Source organism: Ciona robusta, chromosome 7 (genome assembly GCF_009617815.1).
Source record: "Ciona robusta chromosome 7, ASM961781v2".
NCBI lineage: Eukaryota > Metazoa > Chordata > Ascidiacea > Phlebobranchia > Cionidae > Ciona > Ciona robusta.
In genome coordinates this window covers 1,950,981-1,973,122 of record NC_143241.1, presented here as the reverse complement: position 1 = coordinate 1,973,122, position 22,142 = coordinate 1,950,981, and the positions used below count along the sequence as shown (strand labels likewise).

The following is a 22,142-nucleotide window of genomic DNA, read 5'->3' as shown; positions in this document are numbered from 1 at the left end:
ACCACGTTTAGTTTAGTGACCACAGATGATTGTTAATGAAGTGTATACACTGATACCTTAAAGAAACTTCAATACCTTAAAGAAAGTCAATTACATTAGACGCTCGCCTGTTTTGAATTTCCTAAAAAGTCTTTAAATGGTCTTTTGTTGTTAGAGCTAACTGTTCGCTTCTAGCACAAAAGGCCGAGGTTGTGCATACTTTAACACAGTTCAGACAAAGGCATCTCTAACCGCCTAACAAACTAATTCAAAGTGACGGATTTGCCCCTCGACTTGTTTTGATCATCGTATAGTGTGATGAGGTAGTCATAGATGACTAGGGAGCAAACAGTCGCAAATTAAATTTAACATTTGGCGCGTTGACGCAGTGGTTTACCTCTAGAACAGGGAATACGGGTTCGACGCTGCAAACGTGTAGGCCTATATATTCTTTTGCGAAACACTGAACGACAATTGTCCGGGTTGCAAAGTTGTTAGCGCGCCTGCCTCTAGAGTCTATAGGTAATGGGTTCAAGTCTCGTCGCTGCTACCATTGTGGGCGTATGTGTCCTTGGGTAAGACACTTAACGGCAATTGATTCAACTTAGTGGTCTCTAATGGGTTCTCCAAATTACCAGCCATGCATAAAAAAACACAAAAAAAGTCACCCACAAAGTACCATGCATGGTAACTCGTACGCTAGCACGAGGTAAATGAACAGCCGCGTTTCCCGACCACACGAGAATAAAGTAATTTACATTCACAATTGCTCCAGCCCAAAACCCCAATATTGGTTGTAAAAAAATCGCCCAAAATGTTACACTGAGGCGCGCTAACCACTATACCACGGCGCCAATTCCCAATTAATTTTTAATATTTTACAGACAGACAGGTGAATAACTTACCCAATTGATCTTTTTGACGTGCGTTGTAGAAGATTCAACATCATCTCCATGACAATGGTACACCATTCACTGCATGCATGTCTGAATCTGCCCAACATTTGATTTGTGGGAAGTACATATTCTTTAAATACCTACTAAACAATCTAACGCTAACCTAATAGGTATAAATTGATTTGGCCTTCCTTCATTCGTTACAGATGAAGCCGAACACACAATGGATATTGCAACAAAACTCAAATTATGAAGGTGATAAATTTGCAAACAATTAAACTAGTATCAACATCATTAAACACAGTACATTGCAATAGAAATGACAGTACGAACAACATTAACATAAAGATTAATGACAAATTAAGTGTCAGTACAAAAGTGAACTACAATTAGTATGTACAAGTGCTTAATAATAAAGTGTGATGTCAGGTGCCTCAGAAAAAATTAAACAGTGAGGCAACAACATAAGTAATTAAACAAACATGATGACATTGCATAGAAATTTTTCTTACCCTGCTGAAAAAATCCACTGAATTACAGAAGCAAGCAATAGTTGGCAACTTAAAGAAGTTTTCTTCCTTTTATAAAAGTGATTCTTTTTCAGTTTGTAAACTGTCTGCAGGGGAATTTTCTGTTGAGCTTTTCAAAGCCAACCCTGGCATATTAACGAGTGTTTCATGCGAGATTCTTCCCAATATCTGTTGAATGTTGTTTTCCACGTTGCTACTTGCTGCAGCAGTTGGAGAAACATGACTAATAAAAGCTTGTATTTCCAGCGCAAGATTAAACCACTTCACTTTGCAAACGTTTAGCAGTTCTGGGAAATAAAACTTCGATTCTTGATTGAAGTAGACCACAGAAACTTGTTTGTCTTGGTAAGCTGGGTGAAACTTTCCTTGCTTGATGGCATATTCCACACCAGCATAAAAAGAATCCAGTTTTTGAAATAAAGAATACTCAGAACAACATGGAGTGCAAATCAACACAATGTGCTGACATTGATCAACCTGCTCTTTAAACCAACTATATTCACACCCCATGCTTGTTGAACATCTTAAGTTGAATTTTGTGTCGTTTTTATTAAATATTGACACAATCACATTTGAAACTTCCTTGTATAGTTGATTTGTTTCCATAGAACTTAACAGAAATAATGTTTGCGTGGCAGAAACTGAAATGAAGTGTTTTTTATCATAAGGAAATATTCTTATTAAAACAGTTTCGAAAACTTTTAACCAGTTATTCAACCTGCTTGATTTGCGTGTTGTTAACAAACTCAAGTGTCCCAAAACTTTTACCAATTAACAGTAATTTACTACAAAAGTTTCAGCATATAATTGTAAAATTTTATTCTAAAAACAAAACTAGAGGACCTAAGTATGCATTGAACCATAATAAATCTAGAAAACCACTGTAATAAAAACATGTATATGGTATTTACCCTTTTCCTTTTTTCGTAAAAATGGAGGTAAAATGCCAGTGTGTCTAACATACATCATGCCAACAAGAAAACCTTTAATTTATATACAGTGTGTTATTAAAAGTACTTTCTATTGACCACAATAGATAAACATTCAAACAAATAAGTTTTAAAGTTGTAGATGAGACATAAAACAACAAAATAAAGTTGAAAATAAAATGGAGATACCGAGTGTGATGATTGAAGCTGTGACGGAAACAACGATTAAACTTTTATATATTGCGAAGGTTGGCGGCTCTTCTGGAAAAAAGATAAACATCAATATTTATTGTATCTTACCCCACTATGTACATAAAGAATTTATTATTGTATGTGTTTGTCGTGTTGGCATAGGAGAAAGGTATTGAACATATGGCATGAATAGGATGTTGTACTATAGATGGAAAACAACATGACATAGTTTTAACCCTTTAACTGCTAGAACTTTTAAATTTAAATTCATTTTTCAATTTTTTTAACTTTTGACCAGGTCTTACTTAATTAAGTTTTGCAAGCAAAGCATAGCAGCTGCACCAAAACTTTGTTTAGGTAGTTTGCGCAGAATAAAATTAATTTTAAAAATACTTTTATTCTTTTTTAATAACTTTATCATAGAACTAATGATGTCATAATAAATCCTGCCTATTAAATATTTCAGAAACAAACAGAGATAACAAACAGAGATATTAAAATGTATTTTATTGTAAACTTTATCAGTATCTGAAAGCCTTCGTTTTAATGTATAATTTGGTATCCGCATTAAAATGAAAAACAATTACAACAATTGTTGATACGTCAAGTTTAAACTACTCACTTTGTTGCTGGGTGAACAAAAATTTTTGAGTTTAGTGAGGTTAGTAACTTGTGGGCAGGTTTTTTAAATGAGACAAAATGTGTTTTGTTTTTATCACACTATAACTCTTCTCTTCACATAAAATATATAAAAATTGTCACTTTAAAGAAACTTTTAAGATAAAGCGCAATGTGCTTATTTCATTGATTTGTACAAAATACCTATCCTAAAATAGTTTTTTATGGTAAAAACAGCTCTGCTATTATCAATTTGCAAGTTTGGTTCGCATTAAAAATGCAAAAAACTTGGTACCAAACTTTGAGTGAAACTTAAATATGCCAAAATAAACTTAAACACATAAAATTGCTTGAAATTTTCAAATTCGTTGATATATATTTTATTACTGTAAACAACAGAAATTTCTTTTTAAATAAGACCAAACTCGGACCTTGCATTAAAAAATAACCGTACTACTAACAATTAAACGTTTGTGGTAGGATTGTATCATGTGGCACTGCATTAAAAGAAGGTAATTGTAAAATAAACCAACATATATACATATATGTTTTCAGCTTGTTGATATACATATATGTATTCAGCTAAGTTGAAAACAGAAGCCAATTCTTTGGGGTTAAGGTGAAATTAAATACAAGGCACAAACCTCCTAACTCTGTTGTGTTTTAACAGTGTGAGGAAAACTTCTTCCTACATAAACTATATAAACATTTTTATGCGTGTATGTTAGCATGGTATAATGTAGACACATTCACAATAGATACCTGTATTCGAATCATAGGATGGATAATCCTCATCATCTGTGTCAAAATCATCTGAAAATAAACCCATCATGATGTATCAATTAATGTATGTAGCCTATTTGTTTGGACAAAGTGAGAAATTGCCAACTTCATAACTTTAGACATTAAGTATTTTTACACCTTTTGCCCGCTTGTGTTTTTTAATTTGTGACTGATTGTGTTTTCTTGTAGCTGACAACCTTGATAACCCATGAGTGACCAATATATTTAACCAATTGTTGTTATGCGACACACATTCTAATAATTGTGACCAGCCGACCACATACAGTATTATTAAACAGAATTGCCTCTTAACCGATATGAATGTAGATTACCAAACAAAATCATTCATAATCTACTTCATGAAGTCACCCTTAAATAAAACATTATAACATATTATACCGTCATCCAATGAACATTCTTCATGGACAGCAACAAGGTTATTATTCCCAAATGTATCTGTAAAAAATTATTTTGGTATTACAACTAATACATTCACATATTATCATTATTATTTATTCATTCCCTCTTAGGAAACCAAATAAAAAATCTCCAAACGTAAAAGAAGGGTGACCTAATTGGTTATTCCACAGCATACATGGTGACCCATTTACCTTTATGTAAGCGTTTTCTAAATGCCAAATTACAAACTATTAGTGTCATACTGTCATTAACTATTTTGTTTGACCAGTTATTGCAACTGTTTTTTCCCCAAGCACATTACAATCATAAAGAACGAAGTCGAGTATTAAATTTACTCATCAACACCTGGAGCTTTAAAGAAAGTTAAAAGAATACTTTTAGATAAATATTTAACAAACAAGAAACCTGCAATTTTGACAGTAATTATATCACAAACTTTCTCCGTCTTTTTTTTGTATGTGGGCATGGCAACCAAAGTGAATGTAAATATGTCACCTAACTGAATTAGGTTAGTTCTTGTGAAGTCATGATGAAAAGTAATGCTCTGTCATAGGAATGTTTGGTTACATATATTGTAAATTAAAGTTAAATAAACACATATAGGGCGTTATAATATGTGAGTGGTCTTTCAGACACTTTGTATAATACATGCAACTTTTAAAAACCTTTATTGGTTAGGGGCAATTAGGGTATTGCATAAGAACACACACTTCCAAAATGGTAGCAGCATTAAGCAGAGTTTCAGTGGTGTATCATAGACCATGCGAACCACACAGACGTGGGAAGGGGGGACAAACAACTTAGGGGCCTCTATAATGGTTGTTATAAAAAGGTGTTTGCTTCTCAATGTTAAAATGCTATTGTATAGTATTTTGTTTCAAAAACAAGCGATATAACCATTGTGTCAACAGTTTTCAAGGCATCATAAAAATTCCACCTGATTTAGTGAATATTGTCGTGCAGTTAACTTAACAGCACTGGCATCAAAATAGGTTAATATAGAAGGACCATCATAGCAACAAGAAGATGCTTCCAATAAGTAACCAGTTGTGTGTAAGAAATCTTTAACTAGAAAAGAATAACAAGAAACACCAAATTTAAGAACAAATTTAAAAAGATATTACAGAAATCCTTTAATGGAATATTCTAATTGTGTTCATTATACATTTTGGTACAAAGCCTAGGATTCTAATATTGTTTGTAGGTATGGTGCAAAATTATCGTCATTAATAATAGAACTCTAAGTACAGTAGTTGTGTCTATGCAATACCTTGACAGTCAACATGGTAAATGAATGAACTTCACTTGCAACAGCAGTGTAATACACCTTTGTGTATGTTACAATTAAACATTGGACATAAGGTTCCTAAACAGAATGTGTGTCTAGTGTAGGTATGACACAGACTTGTTTTAAAACTCAAAAAAGATTTGAGAGGCTCAGACCAGGTATATACTGTTAAAATGGTAATGTTCCTCATGATATAACTTAGCAGTAAAATCTCTGAATAAATGATTTAACCTCTTTGTTCCCATGTTAACGTAAGTTCGATGTTATCGTTAATAATCTTCATTGAAACATTTTCCATAAAAGCTGGAGCAACAGCCGGGGTTTCATTTTCGTTTGACCAGTATTCCTGAAAACTCCTGATGTCTAAAAATAAATTAGAGGAAATGGATAAATAAGATGTAGAGAAACATGCCTTTATGCCAAATCAGCTAACGTTTTTCATTGCAGGACCTTTTTCATAAAAAAATGACTGCACCGGGTTTACTATCCTTGAACAATGCTTAAATAATATAGTTTGTAGCTTCTACAGGATAAAAAGTTAACATTTTGTATCAGCTTACCTTTTGCAATGCACAAGTTTCTGGTTTGGTTCTTTACACCATCAACAATAGTTGTTTCATCAATACAACTTACAATTAGATTTTTTGCCTCACATATACATAGAATCCATCCAAATACTAGATACCAATTCATTCCCTAACTACTAATTACAACATATAAAAATGGTTAAAAAGATAATCATAATTTAATTTGGTTGTACAAATGAAACCAAAAAAGGAGCAAATTAATTTAAAAGCTTCATGCAATAGAAAGCAGTTTTTAAGTTATGTAAGTTATTGTAGACCAACAGCATACAAACAAGAGCAACCATCTTACAGCTGCCATAATGTGTTACAACTAAAGTAAATAACTGGTTTCCTTTCCAAAATATATTTGTAAATGTATTGCAGTTTAGAAAGGCTTACCAAATTAAAAGTTTAAATTTTAAAGAAACTATCGTTCTGTTTTGCACTTACTTTCATTGCTGGTAGATCCCACTCAACAAATTTTTCATTATTTTACCCAAAGTTAGTAAAAATTAACAAAAAGCTACAAATAAGATTATTATCTGAAAAAGAAACCATGTTATTGAGCAAAGCAATATTAAAATTAAAACAAATGACAAACAAAGACAAAACAAACAACAAATACAAAAATAAAAGTACAACCACATTACAAGCAAAGGAAAACAACATATTTTAAATATCACATTATTTTCACTTTTTTAAGTTTATTATATGCACGCCATTTCCAAGAATAAGCAAATATTTACACTAAAAGAAAAATAACATTAAAATAAGTTTAAATAGTGCATTAATACAGTATATCATACAATAAAAAAATGTTATTGTTTTAAGTTAACTCATTGGGTGCCGTAGTACATAGGTTGGAGCAAACATTTTGTAACTGGAGAATACCGCTATGAATGCTATCCAATGTTGCCCCATTCAAATACATAAATGCAATATAAATAAAAGCATCATTGTGGTAACATTTTCCACTTGCGAAGCTTTTCGTACACGGGGTGTTTAAGATACATTGTATGTATACTTATGATAGAGTGACGCTTAATAAGACAGTTTAACAGTTTAAAGATGATAAGATGTTAAATAAATGAAGACGAAAATCCAGAGTCTCGATCTGATTTATCTATTTTATCATTAAGTAACATCTCATTGGTCTCACAGAACTCAGGATTTTGAAGCAAACTTTCTTCCCAAACTTTGTTGTTCATGATCATGCATGCCAACTCTTTTTGAACAACTGAGTATTTTGTGGAATGTTTTGAAGCAAAAGTTTTATAAAACTGTTTAAAATCTTTCATAAGAAGATACTGTTTCATATTTTTTGTTGCTAACTTTGACAGAATATCTTCATTAAAACCAACACAATAAAACTTAGCTTGAAGCAGACTTCTTCTTCCAGCTTTAAGTCCAACAACAAAGGGATCACTGCACACAATCTGATCTTCATAATTCTGTCTTTCTTTTTCACCACATACAAGAATTACTTGGGAAGCTTCTTTCAATTGCTTGTTACACCAATCCAAGATATTGTTATCGGTTTGTCTCCACATATTACATTCTACATCACGATTCATGTATTCCTTTAACCAAGTTGCCAATCTAGATGTCACTTCACCATAATGTGAATCTCGACTGCACAGAATAACAATTGTGCCTAGAAAAAAAAAGCGTGAAGATTTAGACAATTAAAGAAACAGGACGATTTTAAAAAAGCCACAAAGTTTCAGTTTTCTACATAATTACAATGTTCATATTTAGTAGATGTTGATTATCATGTTAATTTACTTATTACACTTATGATATTGTTGTCGTTATCTGTTACAAGAAAAGTAATTATTAACCTTCATTCAAACCAAGTATTGGTAACAACACATGAATCAATAAACTAGACTGATAAAATTGTAAATAACTTGCTACTGTAAATAAACTGTTATTAGGATGCATAAAAAAAGGTTTTATCCGATTTATATTTTCAACAAGAGACAAACTTTGTTTTTACCTTGTACTGTTTTCGATTGCTTTCGTTTAAGAAAAACAATCAGAGCAATTATTAGTGCTATGCCCACCAAAGCAAGATGTAGTATCAGCAATAGAAATAGAGAATTACTCGTCTTTATTTCAGGTACCACAGTTTCTGTGAACAAAATTTATTGAAGTAAGTAAATATAAAGTTGAAACAATGCTTCCTTGATTATTCCAAACTTGTTTAAGTGAAATATCTTTGTCTGTAATATTAGCTTCATGATCCAAATACACATAAAAACAGACTTTTAAAATCCAAACAACTCATTAAAATACATAACCAAGTTTTTAATATAACTATTAATTTATTCTTTATCTATTTGAAACTGATTATAAGAACAATTTCCTAGAAAGAAAGTTTTATCTGGAGTCCTTTTCCACAGGTCTACACCTTTCACCTGCTTATATATCTGATTGTCTTAGTAAGACAAGTGTTGTAACCACAGTGAACATTTGTTGTTATTAAATATAAAAATGATCTTAAAAAAGTTTATGTTTTACCTGAAAAGTTTATATCTGTGGTGCCATCAACATACGTATCAAAATTTAAAAAAAGATCATCAAACATGTTCGTCTCTTCATTGTTTTCCAAACATTCTGTTGTTTTATCAATCTCAATGTTGCTGCAAGCTACAGAAAAAAATGTGGAATTAATTTGTAGGTTATTTCAGAACAGCAAAGTAAATAGCTTTTATATTAAATCAATTCAACTTGTTTTATGATTAATTGCTTATTTAATAGAAGCTTGAAGTTGTCATTTACACGTACAGGGAACAGTTTGAGCTACACGAATTTCGTTATAATATCAACCGTAATAAAAAAAGATTAAATTTATTTTAATATTCTGTGACCTGTTTTGTTTCATAAAAACTGTTTCAAAGGTTAAAAATTGGTCAAAAACAACTGCTTTTACTCAAAGAAAAAGATATTTTTATATTGCTTTGTTAAATTTGCACCCATACAAATATTGATCATGTTTAAACTACCAAAACCAAACCATATATTTCTATTGTACATTATTAGCAGCACTAAATAAACATTGACACTCATTTGGCAAACAATAAAAAAATACAATTATTGTCAGACTTGGATATGGACTTAATCACACACTGTTGCTATGATACGAAATTTTGCATAGTTATCGTTATTTTTCCTGGTAAAAAAATGTTGGCATTGACAAATAACTACAATATTGTTTGCAGAGTCATCTCAGGCTTACTGACCATATGTTGTGTTTAACTTCAAAAACTCATGCACATTTACACACAACATATCTTCATATATACTAAGCACACTAGGTGTATCCAAAGTTAGTATAGACCAAGTTAGGAAACGGATTGTAAAACAACGAGTCTTGTTATCCATTGTCTTGCGTCTATGACGTCATAGTCGCCACCATTACGGAGCCCACAGCATAGCATTTTATCATTGCTGGGTGCTGTTTTTCGTTTAAATATTGCGATTTTTTAAAAACCAAGCACTTCTGCGCGTAAAAATGGCCTTCTACTAATGTTATATGTTATCACAATAATAAACCTCACAAAAATAATCAACTTTTATTGAACACTCAATCGATTAAAGAGTAAAAAAACAGAAAATATCAAGTTTACTAACCAAAACGTAAAAGAACATGTTTAAAATATAAAAATACAAACAAAAACGCATAACATTACCATAAACTGGTGTATCTAGCTGCAGTTTTGCATGCAAATTGCGGTGATTTTACTTTTTGGCTCACAAATTTAATACGTATACCCGGCAACGAAACTTAAGGTATCTGTGTAAAATTTGCCTAATATCGAAGTGACATTGAGGAAAACAATACTGTGTTACTATTTTTGGTCCTCTGCTCGAATTAGTAAGCTACCTTGTTGCGTTCCGGGTCTTTATAAAATCGGAAAACGCGAACATCTTATCTGCTAGTACTTAAAGCAGTTTGGAGTTGCATGTCCACTAATGTTGGATTATAAATGTAGTAAAGAATGGCTCTGTAGATTCGTAGGTATGATCATATACTATTATGTAAACTAAGCTGATTGCTGCTAATCTTAATCCACAACGTAAAGTACCCTGTTAAACCACACTGTACGCCGAAAACCAGTCAAAATACTAATTTACTCAACATTAATTCCTAGATTTTATATTATATAACAAGATTTATATTAGAAATTATATTTTAAATGTTAAAACAACCGCTATACGTGTTTTCTAGCTTTGTATTGCTTACAAGAACCAAATAAACACACGCCGACCATGCATTTGTATAGGCGATTCAAGCTCTGTGGGCTCCGTAATGGCGGACACGAGCGCCGTTTCCTAACTTGGTCTATACTAACTTTGGGTGTATCTGGTATTCATAGACTCATAGTTTAAACACATATCTGTATAGTTACAACACAGGTGTAGTCTTACATACCAAACACACTTGTTAAAAGTGTTCACTGCCTATTTAAATAAAACCTGAGTTTTATCAATGAATCGCTTCAAACAGTAATACCATGTTATAATATTATTTAATAAAAAAGTTACAGCCAAATGTGTTAGCCTACAAATTACTTACCTGGCACCTCAATCTTTGTCTCGGAACGTAACATTGAATTGTTTTCTTCGTAAACTGGCATCGCATACAAAGAAAAGAAATATGTTCGATCTTTTTTCACTTCCATTGAAGAACTCTCTTCATTGAAGCATTGAAAGTTAAACATCACCTGCGTGAATCAGTGTAAATATAAATATCCAAAATAAAATGTTTTATGCTTTCTTGATCAGAAAAGCAAACAACAAAATGTTTAGGATGAAATATTAATATTGCGTATAGATAGAGGTTATTGGTTCAAGGCTCATCGCTGCTAACATTGTGGGCGTATGTGTACTTGGGCAAGACACTTAACAACAATGGCTTCAAACCAAGTGGTAGTGGATGCTCTAAATTGTCAGCCATACAATATACAAAAAAAACATTTACCCTCGAAGTGACATACGTAACAACTCATAAGCTGGCACCAAGTGTATGAAACAGAACACTCGTGTTATTATGACTGTTGTTTTCCGGCCATGTGAGGATAAGTTATATTCATTTGTTCATTTATTTATAATGGGTCAAACAATGATAAGTTACAGGCTCAGTCACAAGTACAAGGCAATCATTTCTTTAGTGTGTTTCATCATAAGGCTGTTTTATCAGACAAAGAGAGTAATAGGCAATTGAATTGCTTTAAATGAGGGAAAATATTCAAGCACAACTAATATTAAAATAACTCCATAATCAAAACAAAGGGCAGAAGTTGACTAGAGTAAGAAAAAAGTTATTGAAATGGCTATTGAATGACATGTTCAGGTTACAGGATATTAAAGAAAAGTTAAATGGGCGGAAATTGTTTTATTGAATCTGTCAGCGTGCGATTAGGAACCCCAGATAGTATTACTGGAACTGCTGTAGTAGTCTGATTTTTCTGTTTGTATACAGCAATATGCTTCAATCAAAACAGTGCTTACTATTAATTATTTTTGAGCATTTTTGACATATATTTCACTCAGATTTACATTTTATTCTTGACATTAAAACCTCTAAAAAAGACAGAAGTTATATTTTCTAAACTGATGCACGGAATAAACCAACATGGTAGTTTCTGGACTACTATGAAGAACGAATTGTGTTAAATATTTTTGTAAAGTATCAGGCCAAGGAAGATATCATTAGTAAAAATATAGATACTTGTGGTCATAGGCGCCGAGTTTGCAAAAATCTTGGAGGTGCCAAACGTGAAAACAAAGCGCTATAGGCATCGCTTATCAGTATCGGCGTATCGTTAACCACTCGCATAAGGTTGTTATTCCTCTCTTGAAGTAATAAAGTTGATGTTTACGTAAGTTTTCATCGACCACGCATAATGCTTTGTTACATCATGGTGGCGATTCACACGTTGATTACATGCGTCATAATAGCGATTACAATCGTTATCAGCAATCCAGGAGACGGACGTTTACATTTACGGTGACGTTACTTCACAATCTTAACTATAGAATGAAGCAGGCGCGGCGATTTCCTAAATTTATTAGATATGCAGAGCGCAGCACGTTGACTATGACATTGACATCATTTAAATCTTTAGAATTAGATACATGCGGCACACTTATATGTTTGGCGGGAATTCACAACATTTAGTTGCCCTGCGTAACTTATAGTTTTGTGTAAAATAAATGTAATTCGCTCGTTGAACAAGTGGTTATACACTACGGTACCTAAAAAATCTATTCCAGAAGTAATATATTTTAGATTTGCAATGTTTTCCTAAGCCAAGCAGAAAGTTTGTTACGAAATAGTGGGGATTCACACGTGGATTCATTGCATCATAATAACGATTGTTTGACCTGGCAATTGATTGCGACATAATAGCAATTAACACGTTCTTTATTTAGCATTTAATTGCATAAAACCAGGCTGAACGTTTGCGTTTTCATGTTTGCGATAAAGTAAAGGATTGACACGTTTGCAATGAATACTTTGTAAGCGCTTAAACGCGAAGTAATACTTCTCTTATTTCGTGATTGGTATGTGACCGCTAAACAGCTGCGTCGCACCTCGCACCTCTGGGAGTTGGCGCCAGTGCTTGTGGTACAACTTACATCTTCATTCTCTTGGATTTCACTTGTGGAAAGCGTTGCATTAATAAGCCATTTTTTTGATCCATAATAATTGTTGTACGTCACTGACAGAACATAACCGTGCACGTGGTTCCAAAATACTTGGGCTGCATAAAGAATAAATAAACTCAAAGTTAAAAAAAGAACAGCTTGTTTATTACTTGCGGTATTGTTCCATAAACAATAAAAGCAACTTGCTTACTTTATTATTCTTGTATGCCAACTCCAAAAGTTGCAACACAGGTTAAGTTTAAATAAACAATGTATTGTTGAAGCAATTACTACTAGTTAGGTCTTTCGAAAAGTCAATAGTAATAGTAACATAAATAACATAACTTTTACAAAAGTAAAATATTCATTTATTACCAATCTAAAATGTCAATTACAGTAAGCTTGTTTTACATACTGATATTCAAACAAAGTATCAACGTTTATCTTGACAACAAACACAACGAATCAATATTTTTAACTGTGTTTAAACCATGAGAACCAAGTGCTTACCATTTTGTGACCAAGTCACATTTAAACCAATGGCAAAAGAATCATCAGATTTTTGATAAACAAACCAGTTACTAGACTTAAAGTTTGGCTTCGGAGCTGTCTGTTCATGATTTGACCATGGCATAGAGTTTATATCTAAACAAATTTTGTTTATATATACTAATATACTATAATTTAATATAAAAACTATTTTTTATTACAAAATGTATTATTTTAAAAGCATTCTACCACTACATATTCTATATATACATAAAATCCTTAATTTGTCATAGCTTTTATAAAAACGAGTAGCAGTTTTAAAGATCAACCAAAAAGATATTAGTTTTAGACTAATGTTATCACATTTTTAGTTTAATAGGCAAAAAATCTCTCATAACTTACTTTACACTAAATTAAGTTTGTTACAATAAATTGCAATGAATACTCACAAGTTGATGTACAGGTTGCATTCCCATCTTGCATAAGTTCACCACCACATGCACTGTTACAGCTCAATATATAATCACTTAATGCAAAATTAATCAGTAGTTGACATATAAGCAATGCATATAGAAACAAACGCATTGTCCAATTTGAAGAACAGATAATGATGGAACGTCTTCAGTGTCTGTACTGGTCGGACTCCTAAACACACATTACATATATGAGAGGTGACTGGTTTAAAACAAACAGAAACCATTTTGAATACAGGAAAATCTGATTAGGCAGGAACACAGGAATGCCTTTGATTGGTTAATCAGAATATGATGCCATCATTTGATTGGTTGGCTAATAAGGTACTGTGGGGGCTAAGCCATGATTTCCTGACTTGGATTAGTAATTATAACTCCCACACAAATTCCCATACATTGTGGAAGTAGCAGACTGATAACAAGGAAACTGCATCAGAACACAAACAACAACCTGCAGGATTGCTGCAACAATAAAGGTAAAATAGTATACAGTACGCTATGGTTTGTTGTGTGTAAAAACATAAACACATATAACCCTTTGGGAGGAATAATGCAAAACTGTATTCAGTAACAGGAGTTCACAAAATGTTTATAAGTTTACTTTTAAGTTATTGGAAACTGTAAAAATGATGTATCAGTAAAGAATTTAAAAGTTCGTTGCATCGTTGCATTTTGTTTGTATAAATTTATCTTTAACAAATTCGACTTTAATAAAGAGATGTCTTAGTTATTAATCAGAATTGCGACTTTAAATACCTTAGCAGTTTTCATGTTGTTTCGAGTAATATAACCCTCTTTTTATATATATTGTGATCCTGGCTTTTCGGTTTGGTGGGTACTCCTAGTCATCTTTATTCTTCTGTTAAAAAGTGTAATTTCAGTCATGTGGTAAATTACATTAAAATAAATGGATTTTGGCAAGTTTTGTGAAGATTTAGCCAAAAATTAAAATTCATTATGTAGCAACATCAGCTTAAAAGTATAAAGAATTTTTTTACCATCATTAATTAAAAAAAATCTTTTTAACTGAGTAGTAAGCAAACCATAACCACTATCAAATGGTGTATTCTCATCAATTTTAAGCAAAAATATAAATTATGGAAAAACACAAGTTCTGTAATATAACAAAGGCATGTGGACTTTTTCAAACATGTAATAGATTGCTTACTAGCTTGAACACCATTGTTTTTAATTCAACAGTTTCACATACACAGTTAATGAATGAATGTAACTTCCTCGCATGGCCGAAAAATGACAGTCGTTACATAATGGATGTTATGTTTCATACACCCCATGCCAGCTTACAAGTTACCATGTATGCATTTTGTAAACAATTATGTTTGTGAATTTTTATTTTTAAGTATGGCTAACAATTTGGTATACACATTGTAAAAACAATTCTGTTTCAAATTATATTGAACATATCAATGTGTTGGTTATAGAATGGATGCCTTTCTTCAAAGTGTCATTCTATATACCATGTAAATGTAACTTGTAGTGAATATCACATAACAATGTTTGTCATGCCTGCTGGTGACTAAATTTAATATTTGCCAAAAATCTTCGTTTTTACGGAGGCAGGAACAGCTTTTGCCAACTATAATTATTTTTAATGCAAGTTGTAATCTTGCTAGAATATTTATGAAAACAAAATATACAACATTCACTTCTTTATTATTAGTGAGGATATTATTGTATTATTGTTAGGTTAATTTAATCACAATAAAACAAGTTCATCTTTGCTACAGGTAAGCTTCTTAATACATTGCACCACATTACCAATTAATTACCAATTAATTACCAATTAATATATCACAAGTGTTTGGCAAGCAAACATGTTGAAGTAGGGTTTAACAGTGTTTTTGTACAAACTTTTGTTAGCTCACACAAAAAAATTATTTGGTATAAACATTTTAAGGCTTGCTGTGAATATGCCTACATTTAATGAAAACATTAAAAAAATTCATGTGCAGGTAGGAGAAAATAAACCTATTGAAACTGTTCAAAACTAAATTTTGGGGGGACTTTGAAACAGAGCAAAATATATTTGTCACATTAGCTTTGTTGAAACTATAATGAGAGTATTTAAATAGATAACGAACCGTTCGAGCATCGCTGGTAAGTCTTCAGAGTTCAATCTAGCTTCTGTTTCTTCAAACAAATAGATTTGTCATTATAGTTAAAGCACAGGTGACTGAACATCTGAGCACTAAAGTAGAAAAAAAGACACTTAATTTTCCTAGTGAAATTTTCCCTAATGGATTTTAACATGCAAAATATAAAAAAAACTTTTTAAATAGAATTTATAATACAAGTATGCTATTTTATACACGTTGTGCCGCTAACAATTATTATGCATTTCACTTTTTATGTGATTTTTTAATTTTTTTTTTATAGCTGACAATTTAAACACCCTATTATAACCAACTGGTTGCAGTAATTATAAGTATCCTGGTTAGGGGCACACGCAGCCACAATAGCAGGAGCATCAAGCATCATACCCAGTATTCTTCCAGTAAAGGCGACCTCTTTAATCGCTATGTCATGGCGGCCATTGTGGCCATTCAAACTATCATCTATCAAGAAGTAGAGCATGATGTTCTACGAACACAACTACCTGGAAAAAAACAAAGTTAACAGAATGACCTTGGCACAGTAAAAAGTGTTAAAAAGAACAAAAATCAGTAAAACAAATCAACTCAAACAAGATAAAAAAAACTCAGTTTACCTGTATGCTGTATATGTAGATAATATGACATCAAATACCATATATTAAATAAATTAAAACAGATTTTCTTGCTATCTTTAAAATCTGAAAATGAAATAACTATACGTAAAATGAATCAACTAACCAAACAGAAAACAATAACCAAGAACAAAAAATATTTTCCTTAATACCAATCAACTTATTTTACTCAATCACTCAAAATATGTTCACATTTCTTGGGTTAGAAATACAGAGAAAATTTCGCTTAAGAGAAAAATAAGGAGAAAATGGGATAGAAATTTAAAAAATAAAACTACAGTTTTAAAATTTATAAGGAATGTCATACACGCACACTGATATAAACAAAGTGATGAAGTAATACTGCAGAAAAATACAATTTGAAGAAAATTTGACCTTTATAAATTTTGTTTAAAGAATTTTTTTAAATAAACCTAATCATAACACCAACAATACAAAAAAGGAACTTTTCTTGTTGAACAGTTGAAATACAGTTAACTGACCACAGCATTACATGAACTACAAATAAAAAATATCTTTCATTACCACCAGTCTATCAAGACACAGTACTGGGATTGATCAAAATTAAAATACAGAGAATCATCTACTTAACTGTAATACAGTAGAGTAGTAGACACTATTTTTCAAATAAAATAAAAATGACAATATCCCATAACCCAATGTTTATACATTTAAATTGAGTATATATCGTAGCAAAAGTAAAAGAAAATGAACTCCCCGTGGTAAGGAAATGTGTATTGTAGGATTTGAAATCCAGAAAACCTAAAACGTTAGCGTAAAGATTCTATAAAGTAAAAGATGGCAGCTTTTTTATAGGTTTATAATGCTAGCATTTTTATTTAAGTTCCTAGTGTATGAAATAAGTTGACTGTGTTATGAAGACTGTTGTTGCTCTGTTACAACAGGATAAATAAGTTCACTTATACCTTCATATAATTTTGTGGTTTTGTATTGTGAAGGAAATGTATGCTGTGTTTTGCTATAGTTGTTGTATATACTATGAGCATATTGCAGTTTTTATCACACAGTGGAGTCATTAGAAGGCTGTGTAGCTGTTGACATCATAGTGCTTCCGTGGACACTTGGATATCCTGAACCAGTGAAGTCACCTCCAGAAAACTGTGAGCTTGAGTATTCACTGGTAGTATATAATGAACTACTGTGTTGTGTTGGTTGTATAGAAAGGGTTATATCAGGGTTAGCAATATTCAAGCTTTGACCATTGCATGAGATGCCAGAGTCACGATCTATATTGTCTGTGCTAACAAACTTCACCAGACTTGCTTCTTGCATTGGAATTGTAGCAGGGTTAGAACCAACTGCAACAGCTTGTTCAATTTTCTTTCTCAATACATCTTGCTGCTCTATTGGGTAAGGTATGAAATCAGATCCGACAAATTTCTTGCTAAAACGTTTAAAATCTTTCATAAGAACAAACTTCTTTGCTTTGTCTAGTGGAAATTTAGATTTGGTTTCATCATGAAATGCAACCATGTAAAAGTTTGCATTGGTAACATTGCTTTTCATTCTATTAACTGCAACAACAAATGGATCACTGTGCACAATCTGTTCCTCATAATCTTTTTCACCACATACAAGAATTACTTGGGAAGCTTCTTTCAATTGCTTGTTACACCAATCCAAGATATTGTTATCGGTTTGTCTCCACATATTACATTCTACATCACGATTCATGTATTCCTTCAACCAAGTTGCCAATCTAGATGTCACTTCACCATAATGTGAATCTCGACTGCACAGAATAACAACTGAGCCTGTGAATAACACAGATATTAACTCTTGATTTAAAGTATTGACATCAAAGTTAAAACAAACTAATATTTAATGTACAGTCATATAATATATTTTAAACAAATAATTAAAACAAATGACAGGCTAAACATACCTTTATTGGTAAATTAAAAGCATATTTTCAATGTGATATATGTTATACTATGTTACAGGTTTGGTATACTTATACAACTGTACTTTCAAGCCTGTGCAAATATGAATAACAAATAAAAAAATGGGTGTGACACTGTTGCGTACACATAATAAGTCATGACTTACTCACAATTCTAAAAAAACACAGGACAAATAATGTTTACCTGCAACTATGGCTTTGCGTCTCCTATGTCTGTAGATTGAAACAGTAATGATTGTGACGATCAACATCAACAATGGGATTACAATATACAACCAAAGAAGTTTGCTTGGTGCCGAATCTTTTGGAGCTGCAGTAGTAACTTCTACTTCTGTATATTAACAAATTCTTATGTAAAAACATGATAAAGCTAACATTTTGGTACAAAAGTATAGATTGAATACTTGCACCAGAGGTAAGACACTGCTCTGTGATGAATTTGTAACGGGCAGCCAAGCAACAATAGATTACGTAACTATCCGTGAACACTTTTATTGCATAGTCTTTTGTTTAGGCTTTCAAACTCACTAGCATAAGTGATACACAAGCAAACCATTGTTTACTACTTTGTTAATTAAAGCCTGGTCCGGAAAGTAATGCTGATCTTAAACAGGGTTGTACAGGAAAGTAATTTTACATCTAGATAATACCACAAAGTTTACAAAGTGCATGCCTAATATTATGGTGGAAGTAAAACTTTACATGTTTCTTTGTTTGTAATTAAACAAACAAATGCAAGCCAGGAAATTTGTGATTTGGTTCACATCACAGGTTGCATTACTGTGTCAGGAACATAATGGATTACTAATGTTTTACGTCCATTCTTACCATCACTTTCATTTTCATCGAGGTCTAAATATAAATAATCTGTTTGCTCATCTCTGCAATATGTTGACTCAGCAATTTCCACGTTGCTGTTACAATCTATGGAAAATTTATTTGATCATTTTCTATTATGTAACATCTGTAAAAAGATTTTTGTAGGCATTAAACTTTTTACAAAACAGACAAGAACTACTACTACTTTACAGAATCAAGTCACTATCAAGAGTTTAAAACTGAAAAGCACTAAACTAATTAAAAAGCCTGGTTTAAACAATTACTGTTTAAAATCATTTACACTTCAACAGAGTTAAAATAATCTAGTCGCATTTCTTACCTGGAATTTTGATGTCAATTGTATCAAAAACTTTTTCATTTTGTTCCTCATACACTGGCATAGCATATACATCTAACACATAAGTGCGACCAGCGCGAATGAAGTTTTTTGTCCCATAATGGAAGCATTTGTAATTGAAGACCAACTAAAATTTAAATCTAATTAGTAAGAATTTTGTAAACAACTGTGTTTATTACGATTCCATTTCCTCATTTAATTAAACCACTTTTGACTATTCATGGAGATTCAATCATCATTTCAGTTTCTTTTGTACAGTGTTTATTTGGTTGAATTTTTTAATAAATAAAGAAAAAAATTAATCTCCACCAACCGAAAGTAAACCTAACTATGAACTTTTGTGAACTCATGTTTCAGAATTCAATTTTGCACTCTTCGTCTACAAAGTGTTTGTTTATACCAATCGCTTAAGACTTGTTTGATCACGCGTTTTACAATAATTTGTAATAAAAAAATACACAAAAAGGTTGAACCTAATAAAAAGAAACTGACGTTTTCATAACGATTTATCGTTTGTGATGAAACAGAAGCGTTGAATATCCACTTAGACGAACGACCAGCCATTGATTTAAGAGACGTCATGGTCAAAAGATACCCTTGTACAAAGTTGAAAACAGCAGCTGAAAAATCAATTATGTTAACATACTAAATAACATTAACAGCCTGAAGAAACAAACCTACATAGGACGTTGAAGTGTTGGTATTGTTGTTATTAAAACTAATTGCTTTTAGGTTGCGTATGACATGATATTGTCAATATTATTTTTTATTCAATAATAGTTTAAATTTACCAGAAACTAAATTGTTGAACAAAATAAATATAAAACGTACCATTCTGTTTCCATGTAATATTCACTCCTATTTCTAAACTCTGTCTGTTGTTGTAAAGAAACCAATTTCCGGAAACAATAGTTGGACTTGGTGCAGTTTTTTCATGGTTTGACCATGGCATGCTTTCAACCCCTGTATTATATTACGCATTAATAGATCACGTAACATAGAACTTGCAGTATTTTTACCTACTAACACACATTTCACTTTTCATACACTTTAGGCTTACTAACAAATTAAAATTATTCTAATGTATACTAAAACTAAAACACCAAACACACATTTGTTTATGCGCATCATGCTCACTGTTAAGCTATGATCTGGATGCTTTTTTGTATACATAGTTACATAACATACATTCATCATAGTACACTCCAGAGTCCAGACAATGATTCAACTGAAGCAATTTTTGGTCCTAGCAAAGAATCTACCCACTATGTCATAACCTCTAACTGCTTTCTTTAGTCTCTGGTTCTTCTGTTATCACATGACAGGACGATTAAGCACTCATTTTTCTACTTACATTTAACATTGCAAGTTGTATTGTTTGCCACAGTTCTGTTACAATCTCCATTACAATTAATATTGAAGTCTTCGCCCTTCACTAAACCCCATGTTAACAACAAAATCCAGCAAACAACAATTTCCATGTCGGTCACATTTATTCAGTTTATCTTAACAAAAACCTAAATGGGAATTGAGTACAATAATTATAAAACTCTTTGATATTAAGTACTTACACAAATCACAACTCATTGTAAAACAGCCTAGTCAGAAAATGTTAGAAAAAAAAATTTGACTAACTTTACAGGTTAAAAAGGTGAAGAAGCTGGCAAAATAGCATTGTAAAGTAATTATCCTCCACTGGCAAGACATTGTCTAAAGGTAAAGCCCTTTATATACCTCATGTCTGCTTGTGGTTATTACTACTACGTATGTATCTTTATGATTTTTCTATATTGCCACAAATTTTGGATAACCATTTAGTAACCACTTGATTTACAGTTAAGCAATTACAGTTAAGTTTCTTGCCAACGAATACAAATACCTTTGATGTTACCAGAATCTAGCTTCACTTTGGACTAACACACATGAGAATATTAAATCAAAAATTCACCAAATATCCAATTGGACTTAACTCTTAATGAATAATAATAGCATTACAAACCAAATTTTTGCACAGCCTACTGCTTCTTAAACAAGTTAGTGTTAACAATAGCTTAAACACTCAAACCCAACACACATCTTAAAGATAATAATTAACTTGGACTAACTAACTATTTACCAGACGTACACATTGCATAAAACGTTTATTATACAAACAGTTATCGAATAATTCTGAATATACGGGTAGTTGATATAAAGAAATGCACCTAAAACCTTTTAAACTATATTTAACTTAACTTTTAAGCATATAATGACTTATAATAGCAGTATATTCATAAATATGATAAATGACTAAGCCTCCTAAAACAGAGACCAGTCATTGTAACTGCATTATTATTCCAATAAAACAATAAACTTTTATTATAATAAAAATGAAACGAAATTTAAAACTTTGTGGTAGATTTACCTTGAAGCTTGAATAAGAAATGCTTGTGTGTGGGAGCGGTTAAGCTTTTTGTATCATTTTTATAACATCTA

General features: G+C 31.8%; 2 protein-coding genes across 7 annotated transcripts; both read right to left on the bottom strand.

Annotated features, from left to right (window-relative positions):
* Positions 1-1,103: 1,103 nt before the first annotated feature.
* Positions 1,104-6,786, bottom strand: LOC149733404 (uncharacterized). 3 transcript variants are annotated; one of them, XM_089880940.1, is made up of 10 exons: positions 6,652-6,786; positions 6,196-6,335; positions 5,867-5,998; positions 5,285-5,415; positions 4,753-4,891; positions 4,327-4,383; positions 3,907-3,957; positions 2,524-2,595; positions 2,317-2,388; positions 1,104-2,046 (listed from the first exon to the last, which is right to left on the bottom strand). In XM_089880940.1, the coding sequence occupies exons 2-10, from the start codon at positions 6,326-6,328 to the stop codon at positions 1,457-1,459; spliced, it is 1,377 nt and encodes a 458-aa protein (XP_089737066.1). In that variant the 5' UTR covers positions 6,329-6,335; positions 6,652-6,786; the 3' UTR covers positions 1,104-1,456. The 3 variants fall into 3 exon arrangements, with proteins under 3 accessions (XP_089737066.1, XP_089737065.1, XP_089737067.1); XM_089880939.1 differs by having other exon boundaries at positions 6,196-6,338; positions 6,652-6,780; XM_089880941.1 differs by having other exon boundaries at positions 2,524-2,592; positions 6,196-6,338; positions 6,652-6,780.
* Positions 6,787-6,885: 99 nt separating this feature from the next.
* Positions 6,886-17,591, bottom strand: LOC149733403 (uncharacterized). 4 transcript variants are annotated; one of them, XM_089880934.1, is made up of 11 exons: positions 16,549-17,591; positions 16,322-16,437; positions 15,923-16,029; positions 14,577-14,679; positions 13,797-13,992; positions 13,369-13,503; positions 12,850-12,974; positions 10,784-10,931; positions 8,725-8,853; positions 8,201-8,335; positions 6,886-7,855 (listed from the first exon to the last, which is right to left on the bottom strand). In XM_089880934.1, exons 5-11 carry the CDS (start codon positions 13,930-13,932, stop codon positions 7,281-7,283), a joined length of 1,383 nt encoding a protein of 460 aa, XP_089737060.1. In that variant the 5' UTR covers positions 13,933-13,992; positions 14,577-14,679; positions 15,923-16,029; positions 16,322-16,437; positions 16,549-17,591; the 3' UTR covers positions 6,886-7,280. The 4 variants fall into 4 exon arrangements, with proteins under 4 accessions (XP_089737060.1, XP_089737061.1, XP_089737064.1 ...); XM_089880935.1 differs by lacking the exon at positions 16,549-17,591 and having other exon boundaries at positions 16,322-16,515; XM_089880938.1 differs by lacking the exon at positions 16,549-17,591 and having other exon boundaries at positions 15,923-15,971; positions 16,322-16,515.
* Positions 17,592-22,142: the final 4,551 nt, after the last annotated feature.

What these genes read in the sequence shown, in the direction of transcription:
- LOC149733404 (XM_089880940.1), bottom strand. Translation starts at nt 6,328, where the DNA reads ATGAATTGGTATCTAGTATTTGGATGGATTCTATGTATATGTGAGGCA. An exon ending in GTTAACATGGGAACAAAGAG is followed by an intron (nt 5,416 to 5,866) that starts GTTAAATCATTT and finishes ATTCTTTTCTAG; the next exon opens with TTAAAGATTTCTTACACACA. An exon ending in GACAATATTCACTAAATCAG is followed by an intron (nt 4,892 to 5,284) that starts GTGGAATTTTTA and finishes TTCCTATGACAG; the next exon opens with AGCATTACTTTTCATCATGA.
- LOC149733403 (XM_089880934.1), bottom strand. Translation starts at nt 13,932, where the DNA reads ATGCGTTTGTTTCTATATGCATTGCTTATATGTCAACTACTGATTAAT. An exon ending in TGCAACCTGTACATCAACTT is followed by an intron (nt 13,504 to 13,796) that starts GTGAGTATTCAT and finishes AAATTTGTTTAG; the next exon opens with ATATAAACTCTATGCCATGG. An exon ending in CACAGATATAAACTTTTCAG is followed by an intron (nt 8,336 to 8,724) that starts GTAAAACATAAA and finishes TTTTGTTCACAG; the next exon opens with AAACTGTGGTACCTGAAATA.